Source organism: Xenopus tropicalis, chromosome 5 (genome assembly GCF_000004195.4).
Source record: "Xenopus tropicalis strain Nigerian chromosome 5, UCB_Xtro_10.0, whole genome shotgun sequence".
Lineage (NCBI taxonomy): Eukaryota > Metazoa > Chordata > Amphibia > Anura > Pipidae > Xenopus > Xenopus tropicalis.
The window spans coordinates 80,927,771-80,945,319 of NC_030681.2; the positions used below are offsets into that span (position 1 = coordinate 80,927,771).

A 17,549-nucleotide genomic window follows, 5' to 3' on the forward strand; every position below is an offset into this window, starting at 1 on the left:
AGAAAGTCATGTAAGCTTGATAATTATTTTGTTCCTGGCAGAGTTGTTAAGGTTTATGGTATGAAATGTGACCAAGGTTATAATGTGTGTTATCCCCAGAAGGTGGAAATGAGAATGACAATAAAGCAAACATGTGCACCTAATGTGCATTCGTTTGTTTTTCTATACACGGTAAACCAATAGCCAAAAAAAGCAGAAAGTATTAGGAAAACATTTGCTCAATATTATTTTGTCTTTTTTTTAATAAACATTCAGAAACTGGTTAGTCTTTTCCAAGGCTGAATTTTGATCCAGTGGTTCACGATGCATCATCTTTTTTGAACGCATCCAAGTTCTATGCAAATCAAAGTATATGATAAGTGAGTTATCTATCCTTTTGGATCCTATTTCAGTTGGACTGGAATAAAGTAAAGCTCTTATGTATGAAAAATTGTCTTAGCTCATCAACAAAAAGATTTAAAAGCTGTTTGGTCATAGATAGTTATGAAGGGAAGTACAACTTTAATATGGTAATGTGATGAGTTTCTGTACTCATTTTGATACCCTAGGTAAGGCTCAGTGAAATAGTCTGCACTTTAAATGAATATGATGGCAAATATTGCCCAGCAAACCCCATGTGCAGCACTGGCCATAGGTTGACAACCTCACTAAAACACCTACTCCATGTAGCATCAGCATTCACTAAATTATATTGGATCCACATTAATCATGCTCTTATAGTCAATTTTTGGAAGGGTCACTGAGGCCAAAGATGTGGTGTCAGGAAAAACTGAACAAAAGACACTATATGCCAACTCATGCTTCTTTTAAAGCTTAAAAAACATGATGAAGAGTAAGAAACAAAATGAAAAATCTGGTGTAATCACAATATCCAGAACAGGGATATAAGAGGGTTTTAGAATTCCATCCTGTTATTTATTTTTAAATAATAAGCATGTAACAAGTGCTTTTGCATAGATAAATTAACTTTTATAGCAGTGCTTTGTTTTAGTCTCTTTAAGCATTTTCGAACTCAGTCAACTGTAAAACAATTTATTTACTTGCGTTAATTAAAATATTGTTTGGGGAGTGATTCTATAGAGGCAAGATTGTTTAATAAGCATAGCATAAAGAAGAATTCTGTTTCACAATGCTCAATATAATGCATACAGAAAATTACTTACAAATGCAAATAATTATCATTAGCAATAATTGAGAAATTGTAACCAATAAGAAAGGAAAGAAAATGTTTGTACTTTATAAAACGTCTAAAAAGGCTTTACTATAAAGGTGTTAAAGTCCACAAGAAATGCAACTAAAATGCACTACAGTCTTGTCACTTCCTCATACTAGAAAGTAAGGAAACTAGGTTAGACAATCCTCTCATTGACTTTCAAAAAGGAAGTGCTCTATAGAGAAGAAATCAGTTCTGTTTTGCAAAATTCACAAATTTTTCGGTGAAGCAAAACGGGACAGATTCGCTCATCACTAGTTAGGATCAAGCACCAAAGAATAAAAAAATTGTCATTGTTGGGTTCTGCTAGTAGGATGAAATAAGCAGTACTTGGGCACCTTATCAACTGGAGCTTATTACACATAAGCAAATAGAGGAGAGTGGGAAAGGAATAAACCATAAGCTTTTGGGCCAGACAAATTTGCTCAGAGGCTTAATGGAAGAAGGAATCATGCAGAGGTCTTGGGTGCGAATCCCAGCAACCCATGACACATATTGAATACATTTTTCATTTTGACATATGCTCCTTAGTGAGCAAAATAGTAATCTTAGCTATTAGTTAATAGCTAGCTAAAGGTCAACAAGCATCCATCTGCCTTATCATATCCTATACATCCAACTATTTCCTGCAGAAAAGCATTTTTTTTGGAGAATAAGAAGTAAGTTCCAATAAATATCAGATGTTCTACTGCCAATTCCCTACAGTTGTACAAATGGCCCCTGTATACAATATATAGGCTACAAAACTGAATAATAGAAAAAGCAACACTCACTGTCACTGTCCAACTTAACTCTGTACTCCTCCATTCACTTATCAGAAACATAAATACAAAGATTTGGGTGGTTAAAGTAAATACCAAAATGGGCAATGGATGGCATAGGCTTGATACAAAGCTAAGTTACCTATTAAAGCACTTAGAGAAACATAAAAAACCATTGAAGTAGACACAATTCTTCTTAAAACATGGACCATAAAAAAAAAAAGTCAAATCATCTGTGCTCTATATTTGGAGGGCTTGGGGTTGCAAATGGTCACACTGTATTCAGTACTGCTAACATAACAATGGATTTGCAATCCATTACAATGCAACACATTAATGTCTCCTCGCTTGACAGAGCTGTACAACAGCCAAGAAAAGCCTTGCCCCATATTGGTTCTTACACACTGGGGAGCAGAGAAAAAGAATTGAAGGGACAAAGTGCCAGGGCAGGAGTGAGAAATAAAAAAATCTAGTGCTACGTCTCCAAGTATGTAAAATCTGTACAAATGACAGTTGATTTATATAACAATAATAATACTACTAATAATAATGAAACTTATATAATAAAAAACTTTTGGTACTATGTATGATATATGTGTCTAAATTAAAAAAAAAAATACAATTCCTATCCTAAAATGGATTAAAATGACATTTTCTTTAAGAAAACCTTTATAAATATAATTCATAATGACTGTATTGCTGGGTGATTTCCCACAATTATGGGTGTGGGTTAGTGTAAAAAAAAATCATAATACATATCCAGAGGTTAATGAAAATAAATCCCAAACATTCATTTTTTTTTTTTAATTGTAACAATAGGCACTGCAACTTTCAGCATAACCCTTAAACTATATATACATACACGCATATAAATACCAAAGCATGGGTTTATTTGTGCTTTTTATATCCTTCAGAACATTTTGATTTGAACGCATTTATGAATATTATAAATAACCCACGGAGCATGTGATAACATTTATTAAACATTTTCACACCAGCGGTACTTAGCAACGAAAAGGGAAACATATATCAAGATTTTCATCTACAGGGATTATCCACTCTAATCAAATGTAATATTAGGTTTGATTTAAATTAACCAAATAATATCAAGTGTACAATTTTCTTTCTGCCTCATTGTTTACAAATATATTGCCATCAGTGCTCTGCTTGCCTCTGGCTCCCTGATGGTGCTTTAGAATTAAAGATAATACACAGGAAATTTATGTTTTTATATGAGTGAGTTAAAAAAAATTCTGTGGTGTAAGTGGAGGGTACACCCCTGTGGAGGTCTTATACTGGTTTGTGTGTAATGGTGTTCTTCTCCAGTGCCATACATATGACAGTGGGCAACAACACAAAAAAATTTACACACATATAAAGCAGTCCCCATATTTTGCTATTATTATTTGGCAGATCAACAAGCTGTAATGATTGTGCAATCTTGCCACAATCCATTAGTATTAGTAAAAGGAGTGTTGTTTCTGTTTTCCAGTAATAGCCTGCCTAATTCAACAGGATCATATGGTGGACAATCAGAACGACTTTAATGTTTCCTTTGCTGTACAAAAGAGGTATTCTACTTATAAACAAAACATTTGTTTCAAGCAACAAAATGTAAAATATCTCTCTATTCATTCCTTTGAGATTGTAAGAGGTGTATTTATCAGTGTGTAAAAATCAGAGTTCCCCATTTAATCATTACGCCTCTAAAAATCCCAAAGTCATAAATAGACAGTGTAGGAATTTTACTGTGGTGAGCTCTAATCTAACTCTTTTATAAATATGCCCCTAAGTATCTACATATCCTATGTATAAGCAATTTAATTACAGTTGCCTATGATTATTAGGCACAGCAAGAAACACATACTGAGCTTATGCTTGCTTTTTAAAAAAAAAAAACAGCCCTTAATTGTCTGGATAGCCATTTTTAGGGCCTTTCAACCAAGCATGTGGTGTGTATACTACTATAGCTGAAAGGTCACGATAGCAAATTTTGGTCCTCCTTCAACAAGGGTATACAGCAGTGATCCTCAACCAGTGGCTCGTGAGCAACATGTTGCTCACCAACCCCTTGGTATAAATATACCCCTTGATGCCGGAAACTAACTTGGATAGGTTTTTTCAAACACTATAAGGTGCACACTATAAATTCTATAAATACATACAAACTACCCACTTGATCCAGAACCTTAGCTTGAACTCTTAAGTTCCCCAAGTGGCAACTGGCATTTTTCAACTCAGCTGTTTTTCTAGTAGGGACCTCTTCATAACTATCTAAAGTGTTTGTAGTAATGTAAGACCATATGGTAGATGACAGCAAGTAAAAACAAAGCATCTTAAAGCAGAAATATGAATGCACAGTAATTAACTGTGTGAAATACACCATGATAATGTGTGAGTTTAAATGAACTTTGTCAATGATTGCCTGAAATGTTGTAATGAAAATCTAATAATAATATTAATGTAAAACAGCTTAACCTAAAGGTAAAATATATCAAGCATAGATATACAAACTGAACAAACTGGCACTAGATAACCTTTGTATTGCTGGACAAAGGTATCTTAGATTCATATAGGAATTAAAGAGATTCATAAATTGAAATGTAGAAGACAAGAGCACCTTCACCTCTGGGTATAGATTATCCTGTGATAACCTAAATGATCAATGTGCTAGTTCATAGACCCCTGCCCTATAAGGATATAACCTCATGTGTTCTAGACTTGCTCCGTACAAATGCAGTAAAAGCCTTTAGAACAAAACTTCAATATTATCATACAGCAGATAATTAATAATAACTTGGAAGCAAAGTATTTGTTTCCAGATAACAAAAATGCTATGTTAAACATTTGAATGTATGCATGGTGTATCATCCTTACCAGGGGTTAAGACACAACAGATTATTTTGTAATGCAAAATAAGATTTAGAAATAAGTTCAAGTTTATAAATGTGGAGCTTGCAAAAACAAAGGTTGTTTAGGCTATTATTGAAGCAGTACCTAAGTACAGGTATAGGAACCGTTATCCAGAATGGGACCAAGGGTATTCCGGATAAGGGGTCTTTCCGGAATTTGGATCTCCATACCTTAAGTGTACTAAAATTACAATAAAACATTAATTAAACCCAATAGGATTGTTCTGCCCTCAATAAGGATTATTTATATCTTAGTTGGGATCAATTACAGGTACTGTTTTATTAATACAGAAAACAAGGAAATCAGTTTTAAAATTTGGAATTATTTAATTAAAATGGAGTCTATGGGAGAAGGGCTTTCCGTAATTTGGAGCTTTCTGGATATCTGGTTTCCGGACAAGGGATCCCATACCTGTACTTGAAGGTATCACCTTATATGTTCCATATAAATCACACGTATATGTTCCAAGCTAATCAGTAGCAATGAAGGCCACTAAAATATTGACTCAAACAATGCCAGGAACTAGATGTAAGCAGAAGAGGTGGATGCCTAGTGTCAAACAGAGTGGGGCCTGTACGTGGATGGGGGGCTTTGATAGCGGAGTGACATAAGGGAGTGCAAGACTGTGGAATGAGAAAGTATGCTGTGGCAACGGGTGGGGTGCGGTAAGTGATCAGCGGTAATGGTGTCAGCACTGAGGGGGGTAGTGATTGTCAGTGGAGGGATGGCTGGTCCCTGTGCCTTGGGCACCAATAGAACTTGGCCCAGCAATGGACACAAAGAAGGAAAATGTAATGTATTTCGGCCCTTTTATAATGCAAGAGTAAGACCTACCTATATTGTGTGAATTAGGTCTCTTATACATGAAAATTTTACTATGTAACTAAAAAGAATTCAAAAAAGGGAGGCTGTTTAAAGATAGCATTAAACCTGTTTTTACATACATAAAAAGTTGCATTATTTTTCGTCTAGATCAGCTAGGAATTGCTGTATATTGCAATGTCAACCTATATAAGCCAACACACCATGAGTACAAAATAAAACTTAATGTACACAGACCCTCTTTGACATAACTAATTTGCATAATGGTTAACACACTTTTTTATGCTGGAATATTTTACCAGAAAATAAAGCACACAGAGTACACTGGTCCCTAACTAAATAAGCTTAGTATATATTACATTAAATAATGCCTAAAAAAATATATCCTAATCTAGCTACATCCAGATTTTGTGTCTTACCTAACGTCAGCCTTCACATTACTGCAGAGACTTGGTAATGACCTTCCAATTTTGAACTGCAGAACAACGTTATGATTGGAGGGGATTATAGTAACTTCTCTTTGTTTTGCACATGCACAGTATGCATTAAAAGAATAAATAAATGTTTGTGGTCATTTATTTCACAATAATTCTATTTTTGGTCATGCAGCAAGGCTTCCCTGTGGCTACATAACAATATGTTCTCATTACTCTGTAACATAGCAAACATACAGTATATAGTGTGCTTCCAGAACAGTAGTAGAGGGTTGGGTATATGTATTATTATTTAATGAGGAAAGTATACACAAACAATATAGTATATACATCCAGTAAACACACACATACCTGAAATATATGAGAAAGAAAGTAAATATAACCTTTTATATACATGTGGATCTGGTCATTATTACCAAATCAAAGCTTAATAGAAAGTCATCCAACAGCATAGGCATCCTTTACCAGTGAGACCTATCCATATCGTCATATTATCCAAGGGCAAATTGATAGACCTTGTCCAAATTTGAGGGCTATATCGATCCCACTAAATATTATATAATTTAATGAAATGATATACACTCAGTATGTTTTCAGAGTCTAACCTGTGTATACTCCACCTATAAAGTGTTTACACATAGGTATATCACAAAGCAAACTGACTATAATAAAATTCACTGTAGTTTTATGAGCAGAGAGAAAGTGACTTGTAAATCTCATTGCTACTAGAGTTCTTTTAGTCTTCTAAGATTTCTATCTCCCTGAAATAATTGCAGCAGCAGATGAGTGCACATAACATAATATATTGTCTCCTTGTGCTTCTTAGAATGTATAACAATAACATCACTGCAGTTCCATATGCCCTTTGTCCAGGCTACATATCATTTAGCATAAAGAATTATTACTGATGATACTGCATATAGAATTCTTTAGTTCTATTAGTCCATACATTTTAGAAACAAATGTACATTATAGGTCTATTTAAGGGTAATAAACTGCAATAATTAGCCTACAAGGGTGTCAGTAAGCATACAGGCAGGACTCATATAGAGCTATATTCATTAATCAAATAAAGAAAAAACACACCTTGGTGGATGTGAAAATTCTATTTCAGATGTTAAAAAGGTATATACTGAAAGGACAGAGGCATATTATTTGACATAGATAAGTTGTGGCATCTAAAATGAAGAACTTATTGCAGATGGAATTCTCTCTCTAGAAGAATGATTAAAGAAAAGAAAAAAATCCTTAATTACCAGCCTCAACATTATTTACCAGCACCTTGGTGATAAAAATGAATCAGTACCCAAATAGAGGGCTGGAAGGAGAGCCAGGCAGTGACCTCCAACGCATTGCAGAGGTTCATGGATGTGCCTTTGTACAGACCTAAACAAGGGAATAATTAAACTGCATCAACTCTGCTTAATTCTGTTTCAGCATTGTGTTTTTACTTGTTATTAAAACTCTTCTGCTCTAAAACTCTGCCGAAGGAAGCTTACTCAACCCACATTAAATCTTGATAATGTAATAATGAGTCTTTTAAAGGGATAATAATTTTAATTCCCCTATCTGCAGCAATAAAGATTGTATACAGCTAATCCGGTTTGCCCTTTCAATTAAACTTGTTCAGCGTGTTCTATTTAGTCAGCACCTGTATGGGCCATTAAAATTCCTGGTCTGTCAGAGTCGTATGCTGTTCGCTGTTGTTTTTAAATTCCATTAAATCCAAATAGTCTTTATCGCCCCATGACCACTGTGACTTCAATCAACCAATTTAATTACCTTACAAAATTGTCAGTAGCAGAAGCAAAGAAAAACAAGGAGGGATGTGACGTTATCAAATTGAAATCTTCCACTCTGCTGTTTAATCAGGACCAGTCAATAAAAATGCTCCTCATCACCTCTTCCCTTCCAGGGGTGTTCAACCTCACGTCCCTTCCAAGGTTTTTTTTTATTTATTTTTCCTAGCATGTTGTTTTTGCTGTGAAAAAAAAACATAAAGTGGCCTTGGATGTTCTTCATTCTCCTCTATTACGGCTGCATGGATTAGATTTCGGAACAGGGGGCAAAAGTACTTGATCTTACAGCTAATATTATTATGAGCATATTATAATGGCAGAGGGTTCTTAGCTGGTACGCAGCGTAGCAGGGCTTAGATAGCATTTCTGTGTCAATGATTTGCAATAAGTGCCTCTACACGGCCTATACACGGCATCTGGAAATGGCTTATCGCAGAACTGTTGCTATGAGCATGAAACCAAGACTTTACCTTGCTTACTTGGCCTCTCTAAGAACACAGTCCATACCACCGCCATTACTTTAATTCAAATATTCCTATTAGTGGAACAGAAGAGTTTTGCTAAAGCAAATGATTATGTGTAAACTTTATTTGAAAGAAAAGGAAAGAGAAAATAAAGAAGATCTTCTCCTACAGTGTGTTTGTATGCTGAATTACTGTATTCTTATATTTCATATGAGCATCGCAGACAACAAAATGTCATACGCATGACATTCCTTCAGGTTAGTGCAGCTTGGATCGTCATGAGAAAAAAAAACAGCTTTTGGAAACCCCTGCCTAGCACTGCCAAAGGGTGCTCCTAAAATGATCTAGAGAAGTGCTAACCTGATACATGGAGCGCAAAGTTAAGAACTTTAGCATATGTTCCGGATCGTTTTTGTATTGCAAGTCTGGCTGGAGAGGTTTAGCACTGTCTCGGCATCTCTGAGTTTGCTGTAGGGGTTCCAGGCGATACCTGTGATTCAGTTGAAAGCTTCATATTCAGATAACTTGTGTAATATTAGTGTGTGTGTGTGGTGGGAGGTGGTATTTTGATTCAGCTCAGGTGGTATTTTTGATTCAACCGGTCCCAGATAACTAGTTTGGTCTTTGAGTTCATTTCATCCATTGTACGGAAATAAAAGAAATAAACGGCATCCATTTTCCAGTAGTCAAGGTCACTTGTATGCCCAGCGCTATGATTAATGCTGTCAATATGAAAATGATTCACAATTCAAAGACAAGATATGTGGCGCCGAGATAGATTCACTCTGTTGCTCCCAACCCCATTGTATATAAGTGCAGTCGGTGCGTTGCCATAGCCTGCAATGCGCACAGTGGGGCTGCAAAGGTTGCTGATCTTGGTGCTGAACTCGGGGTGAGATACGTTGTGACCAATGTTACTGTAACAGTTCAGCATCTACAGCTGGGTAACTGGCGTATGGGAGATATAAAAGAACTCTTTAAGTGTTTACAGAATATTCTTAGGTCCTTTGCAAATGTTTCAGCGATGTACTGTTCAAACAATTTATGGATATGAGAGGTGTCAGAAAGAAAGAGCTGAGGACAGGGGTTATATAAAATACACAAGTAAACACAGATAAAATAAAAGGAGTCCTATATGAAAGTCCCATGATTAAACATATACTACATATGCCTTATCCCATACATGTTCTAGGTATTTAAAACGTGGTGGAAACAAGGAATAAACTGGAGGGTGCCATTAGTAAACATCGGTTTAATATCACACAGATCATGTATTTGATTATAAATTCTATATCCACATGGTTGAGAATATAGTAAAAACCGCTAGTGGAACTTTAAAAGAGCCTCTCGGTATGGTAAATGTCAGGCAGCAGACAGAAGCAGTTACAGTAGGCATACCGTATCACCTTATGGACACAGCAAGGCGCCCAGTTGTACGGCTGCACCCAGGGTTAGAGCCACCCAGCACAGCAAGTGTTTAAGGACTCGCCTGTTGCCATAGTGCTGTAGGCAGGAAATCAGCGGCTAGCTAGTCTTTGAACATTCACTCTAGACAACTCTTGACCCCAGCCACACATAAAAGATCGGCAGACTCCTCTCTGCCATTGTTATCTATTTTGTCTAATCTTCTGTAAAACGCAGTGAATGAGGTTTTTGTTTCGGTGAAGGAACTGATGTGGGAAAACAAGTATCAACAATGTAGGAAAAAGCTAGAGCTACAAGCCATCTGTCATGGTCAAAAACAAGACAGCGTCAAAAGATGTGAAATTCTTCTTCAGAGCACTAAGCCACAATAAGAGTTGAAGCTTTCCCATGTGTAGTGATAGTGAAGGTTCAGTATTGCATCTAACAAAAGCACAGAAAGAGCTTTGCCGGTCACAGTTATCTAAGCGTGGCATTTCTCCACTACCCTGCTGTACACAATACCAACTGCTGGGGCTTTTCACTTGCTCGCTGATAACATCATCCCATATCGCTCTATGATTTGACAGCGTTATTACCGAAACCCTATGTGATTTATAGAAAGCAAGCGACTCTTCTACAGTTCTCACTCGTAAAATTGACCAAAGCGGGGGTGTGGGGGCATTCAGGAATAGGACTCAAAGCTATCTGGCAAGTGAATACTTTCATGCTTGAGTGACAGACTGAATAGTGTGTGATGGCACTGGATTAATACGAGACATATTTAACTGGTGCACTGCTTTCATTGTAATTTGTAGGCTACATTCAACGCGAGAAACAATTCATGCAATGATATATGGACCTGTGTATCTGCTGCCAGAGAAACAGGCATTCCTAAGGATGGTTGCTACTAGCAACTTGCCTCAAGCACCACCTCAAAACCAGATGGCGGCAGAAGAAAGTCACACTATGAATTCAACACACGAGATCAATAACAGCTCTGTGTCTTCACCATTGGGCACCGTTACATTTCACGCAATGTGTCTTTTTAACTAAAGTCACCTATCCTCCCAACACCAACATGCCATTAGGAACAATGGAGCACGAAGTCACCGAAATGAACAATTGTTGCACACATGATTGATAGAGCATAAAGGGTATTGAAAAGCGCCTGCTTCCTAAATTGAATGCAAATGGCATACATTTGTACGTATTAGCAACGCCACATGGCAACACCTTATACAGAATGGGCTCTCTTCTCAGGGGCCAGTTTATTAGCTGGACCTTTCATTGTTTTGTTATACTTAATAAACTTTGCCTTGTCTGTACCACTCCTCAGGACTCTGCTGTTGGATATTACAACTTTTCTACTACAAATCCTGGACACTCAAATATGGTCAGGCTTATCATGTATTGCTTTCTTGATATACTGTCTTTTTTTGTGGCGGAAAGAGAATAATGAGCAACATGTCCCCTACACTATATGTCATGCTGGCATTGCCACTTGTTATAGCGATCTACCACCCTTACAGAGTTTTACACGGAGAGTAAATAGTTGTAAGCGCACAGACAATCTGCTAGTTGTGTACACTCCAAAGTTAAGGCTGATTGCCAGCTGGTATTTTTACAAGAGTTCCAGTATAATCCCCCCTGAAGCCCAAAATGAAGAATACCCTATCTGGGGATGTAACTGAGACCTCCTTTCATTAAGTTGCAGTAATACATTGAGGGTTATCTCCATCCTTATCACTCCCATGGACTGCGTTAACAATAATCCATTTCTGCAGACACTAAGATGTATGAGAGTGTGTTCATTCTGCTTAGAATCATACAAAGACCTGGCTGCCACAGCTCTCTGCTACCTAAGACTAGCTGGCAGACATGAATGCATTGTTTCCCTTGTCTCTTTCATTCAAGCCATTACAAAGTAAAATAGGAGATTCTTACCAAATCGCAGAACATGTGTGGTCCCTTGAGTATACCCAATCCAAACCATGCAAGCCACGAATCGGAGGGTGCACCTGAAGAATGAATTAGTTAGGGAAGGGGAAATAATCTTCATGGTTCCAGCGCACATCCCCGTGTCTGCTTCCCCCTATAGAGCGTCAGGTTCCCCGGTAGGGTACGAATGAAAGGACATAGACTGATGGCCCTCAGACACAATCACGGCATGGTCACAGAGACAAGAGCAAGGAGGATCCGCTTCCCAAACCCATTAGCAATCCCTGCATGTTCTTCATTCACTGCGCCAAGGAGCAACCTTCAACTGCAAGGAATGGTGGGACATCCATGTTAGTCAGAGGGGGGAGAATCCTTGAGAAATCCAAACGCATATGTCCATCCCGGTGAGCCTGGAAGGGATGAAGGGGGAGGGAAGGCAATCAATAGATAATCCAGCTCGAAAAATCGCTGAGCTATGGTAACATAGGGGAAGTCTATGTGAAAAAGCGATTTACTGGTAAGAGGGTTTGCTGTTCTCCCTTTCTGCTGCACTGCTGCACAGCTTCTGACGTGCAGCCAAGATTAAGTGAGAGAAATTGAGATAGCTCCTCTCTTTTTAAGGCTGCCAGCCAGACAGCCTTTCCCAATTTGCGTTTAGCAACTGATCTGATATCCCCGTGGTGGAAAAGCTGTTTGCGCTTTTATTCATGGACGGAAACCCCTGCTTTCCTGCTCGTATTCTCGTGGCACGAGTAAATATGGTGTGCTACACTCCTAGGAAAGAAAATCAATCGCTGAATCTTAATAGAGGAGCCTATGAGCTGCCGTGTCACACTGCCTCTGACTGCGAGTGGGGGAGCAGAAGTTCAAAACAAGGCAGCAGTTTCTGGTGTGTATCATAAAGGTCTCCCCATAACTTAATGCGATTTCTTTCCGGATGGTCTTATTTGAACTGTTTCGCATAATGGGCGTCTGCAATGCATTACATTGCTGTGTGCTGCAGGCGCCCCTGGCAACTAACGGGCTTCAAGTCACACTAGACTGTGCCTGGAGACTCTCCAGCCCCTACTGTGCCACGGTGGAAATGCAGCGCCAATTTGTAACACGCCGCTAAAGTTTATCGCTATGAATGGGGGTCTGTAAAATGGAAGGTCTACATAGCGCCTGCACATACCAGGCTGCTGGCGCAACAGCTGGGACATTGGATCATACTTTAACCCTGCACTTACAGTTTGGTAACTAGGCAAAAGAGCTTACGCCATACCTAAATGAACCGATATCTGATAAGACTATACCTGAATTACAGAGATGTATCCCTTTAGAGTGCCTTGATCTTTTTAAATGTTAGGTAGAAATATACGGCAAGCTGCCTGAGACAGATACCAGGTGCTATGGTGGTCTGCTCTAAACGCTTAATAAGGGGAAAGAGAAATACTTCATTGCTTGTAAATTCCAAAGTCCCACAACTTAGAGCTGAACGATCAATATACCTCTATCGCACTGATTCCATCTCATCAATCAATAATACAAAACCGCAGGGAACAAATGTGTTAAAAACCTAGTTCATGACCCAAAGCTTGGTTACACTAGGTAGACAGTCAGTTACCTATATACGGTCAGTGCAATTCCCAAAGCATTTTACACATAAAACCTTTATTAAGTTGTCATGCATTATCCAACATACATTTAGCCAAGACAAAGATTAAGTTGTCGCCATCATCAGTCTGTTCATATCGTATTCAGCATCATTGCCCTTTCATATTGTGCCATAACTGCAGTGTCAACCTAAGTATCATAAATGGCCAGTTATGATATCTAGAAGGCAATTGTGCCAAATGATTTGGCAGTTGGAGCACTTTGTATATAAATACAGTGCAATAAAGGCAAGGGCGTCTAGCGACTCCTTCAGTTCAAATGGATATCTCTTTGAAGACATCTAAAAAAAGAGTTTGCAGTAACAGAAAATGCTACATTTATTTTACTTAACAGTATACGACAATCTGATGTAAAGCATACAATCGTATTGCTAAACTAAGTCCTTGTGGGACTGACAGTGACACATATTCTTTAAAATAACCTCGATGTTCCCTATGCTGTCTGTTTTAGCGCAACTATCGCGCATCTAAAGTATGAAAAAAATAATCTCTAGTGAAAATAATGCATGAATATCACTACAGCAACAAGAATGTCTTATGTTTTTTTTTTAAACCTGGAGCTTTTCGCTGCTAACCAATATAAGTTAGTATAGTGTTATAATCATTGATACCAGTATAAACACCACATGCCCAGCCAACACTGGTTGAGAGACTGTACAACATACCAATAAGTATGACCCATAACAATTATGGTTGCTACCTGAAGCGACTTTGTGGAGCAAGCACATTTGAAAGAATCTCCTTTCAGCACCAAGGAGAGCTCAGCAGCTTTCTACTGTACCATAGCTACCATTCGTGTAACTTATTTTGTATGTTCTGTACATTGAATACACCGAGCAGTGTACTCAATGCATGCAATGTACATAAATGAGTGTAAGTCTCCTATAACTAGGTTACTATACTGCATCAGAAACCGATGCCTTTATGTGGGTTCTATAGCGTATTCTAGTATTACTGTCGCACATTTACCTTTCTTGTAGGCCTGCAACGCATCCATGTATAACTGAAAGTCTCCTGGCAATTTAGCAACTGAAATGTATCCAGTGCACCAAACAACATGTCCTATATTAGCTTAAAGAAAACCTCCAGAGCCAAATAGTGGAACTTATCAGAAAAGAACTGACATATGCTGTTTTGATTTATTACACCGCAGCTTAGAGGACATTGCCTCTGCACAGCGAATTTCTCTTGCCTTATCTAAATATTAACCTATCATGTTGCTCCTTTATTACCTACATATCCAGTCATTTATATAGTGTCTGACTTCTGTACAGAAAAGATCTAAATATTCAAAAGTCAGAACCAGAAGAACCTGGTGGCAAGGGACCTCACGCCAATTGATAAGCAATCCAGTTGAGCTTTTGGGTGCATGTTTGTTAATGTGCTTGGTTTCCTGCATCGAAGCCATATTTCACATACCATATTTAACTGCATGTAAGTCACGCTACAAAAATATTCATAGAAGATACTATTTTGCAGTTTATCTAGCAATAACACAAGTCTGGGCAACAGCTATCAGGTTAATAATTACAAATTAAGCCCATAAAGCCAATACAGATCAATGGCAATTCAATTTAGCAGAAGGTGTACTGAACAGTGATAGGAATTGTTGCACTTGGCTTGGCACTGAAGAGGCACTGCACACTTGTAATGTCCAGTTCTGGAAAAATACTTCTAATGATTTCTTTGGTATAGAGTAATGAATTGCAGAACGTACTTTCCATACTGAAAGGCTGCCATCTAAGCTAATTATAATATATCACAATCTGCCACATATGAAAATGTGTTATTAAGTTAATTACCAGAGTATTTATGGTTACTAAGTGATTAAATGTGTCAGCTTACTGTACAGTTCTAAGGAAGGATTTTATATGGGGCGGTTGTTTGAGTACAGTTAATGAATTTAAATAGTGTTTTCGTTGGGTTCCCCAGAGTACCATAGGTTAATAAGTGAATGCATTGTTGAATCTGTTGCTCCACCCCGTCCCCTTTTCACCCCTACATTATACAATGTGCTCTAAAGGCATGGGTATTATTCAATTCTTAGCTCTCCAGCTGCTGTAGAACAAACACTCTTTGGACCCCCAGGGCTGTTGAATGATGCTGAGGGTTGAACAACAGCGTTCTAATAAAATTTTATAATGTAAACTAAATATAGCTACAGCCAAACTAGATCTACAGTTAAAAATGGACAGACAGACATTTTCTTCTAGATTTAGCATCCCACAGGAAACTTGTGATATGGGCTATATACAGTATTTACAAAAAAGGTGTTATAGGTTCAGTGTAAAGTTTCAGTGTTTCCAGTGTAAAGTCAACTGTTACACCAAAGGTGATCATCTTGTATACAGCTCTGTACATCTCTGGCTAATTTCTCACATGTAGTAAGAAGGTGGCATATATTTAAACCAATCCGTTTTCAGGAGCCCAATAGCCTGGGTATAAATGATTAGAGTTTGGCTGCATGTCTTTAAACACTGTATTTATCTGTCTCACCCTTCAAAAGACAGTAGTTATGAGCTCACCCTATTAAGGTATTGCCAAGGCAGTGATTAATACTTCCTCCACTGCAAAATACAAAATTAATGGGACACTGCTGCTTCTAATATGTTGTAAAAGTTTAAGCTTCTCAATTTAACTAGTGTATTGGGGCATTAAAAGGCCCGACTCCTGCTTCTTCAAAACTGGGGATTTCCCAAGCTTCCTATTAGCTCACTGAAATTCAGATTTACAGCCTCATCTCGGCTGTGTTGATGATTAATGACAATTTAAGATGGTAATTAATGGCTAGCTGCTGTGAAATCTCCAATTCTAATTAAAGATCTGTCCCAACCATAGATTTACTGTTTTAGTCAATTTCAGATTTCACTACCTGGCCCTGGAGTATTTCAAGCTATGCCTTCTAAACGAAATATATCTGTTGTTTAGAAGGAACACTCTTTCAGTGCAGAAATGACTATTCTAGGGCAGTGCCCCTTTTGCCATAACCAGCAACTCCCAGAACCCTTGAACAAGCCTTTGATTAGATGATGGGACTCACAGTTGGTAAAACTCCAGTGAGCATGTGTCACATGTGCTGCAGACGACAATGTGCAATATGCACTAGCAAAAGGATTCCTGATTTTGAAACTTGTAGCTGAACTACAATTCTCCAACAGAAACTCTGGGCATATGTGGAATGGTAGTTGAACAAAGCTACAGGTGGCAGATGGCTGTAGTAGCAGTGCCCTTTAGAAGGCGATACTGTGCAAATACAGAAGATTTAATCTGACCTTTTCTTCCAGAGCAAACGTAGCTTTTGACTGGGGCTCTTTCCAGCACTGCTAATAGTCTAGATGGAAATGCCACCTGACCAAATCAATACGCTGCTGTTCAAAACGCTAAAAAAGATAAACCATCTTAACCTTAATACAGCAAGGACAGGATTATAATACAGTTTTGCACTTAAACAGGTTTATGTGGTTGTGCACAGCTATACCACCCAGTAACACAACTTTGAGCTCTCCCTAATACATATGAACCCGAGAAATAGCGGCCCTCGCTGCGCAGCAATAGGCGGCAGAGCAGTAGCCAAGCTCTTGCACCTGTGCATCAGCCTAGGGACTTGTGGGGACTGGAATAGGAGGAGACAGTGGGTCTGTGCTGAGGTCCAGCTATTCCCTCCCCCACTTATCTGTGAATCCTGTGATGCAAGAAAGAAGGTCCCCCCTGCGCCTGAGTCGGTGCCAGGAGAGGGGCATCAGAGCCCCAGCGATGTTAGATTTACTTACCTGAGCAAGGAGAGACGAGCCGCTGCTGCTGGCGCAAAGAGAGGGCAGGAAACCTTGCTGGGAAGCCCAGCTCTGTGGCACGGCAAAGAGTGACAAAGACAGAACTGGAGCCCTGAGAGCTGCACAGACCCTCCCCCTGGTGTGAGCGTCCCGCTTCCAAATATACTAACACTGTATGTAATGTAACCCTGTGTGCTGCCTTCCTCGGAGCTTTACTGCCCAAATGCATCCCATAAGGAAGGATACTATGGTTAATATGAACAACAGAACAGCTCAGTCTTGACTAAAATAATGTAGAAAAAATTAATATAGTTAAGTAAATATCGATCACTCAGCTCGATTTGCCTATGTTTCTCTAACCTGTTACCTGCCACAT

The 17,549-nt window shown here is 38.4% G+C and overlaps 1 protein-coding gene across 2 annotated transcripts in view; it reads right to left on the reverse strand.

Annotated features, from left to right (window-relative positions):
• Positions 1–17,280, reverse strand: part of grik2 (glutamate receptor, ionotropic, kainate 2) — a 277,175-nt gene extending 259,895 nt beyond the window's left edge. The window contains exons 1-2 of one of the 2 annotated variants that reach the window (XM_031902289.1): positions 17,174–17,280; positions 11,755–12,158 (exon numbers count right to left, since the gene is read on the reverse strand). In XM_031902289.1, the coding sequence (XP_031758149.1) occupies positions 11,755–11,884 (130 nt within the window). In that variant the 5' untranslated portion in view covers positions 11,885–12,158; positions 17,174–17,280. Of the gene's footprint in view, positions 1–11,754; positions 12,752–17,173 lie in introns of those variants that run through there. The other variant, XM_018094319.2, reaches the window with a different exon arrangement.
• Between the last annotated feature and the right edge of the window lie 269 nt (positions 17,281–17,549).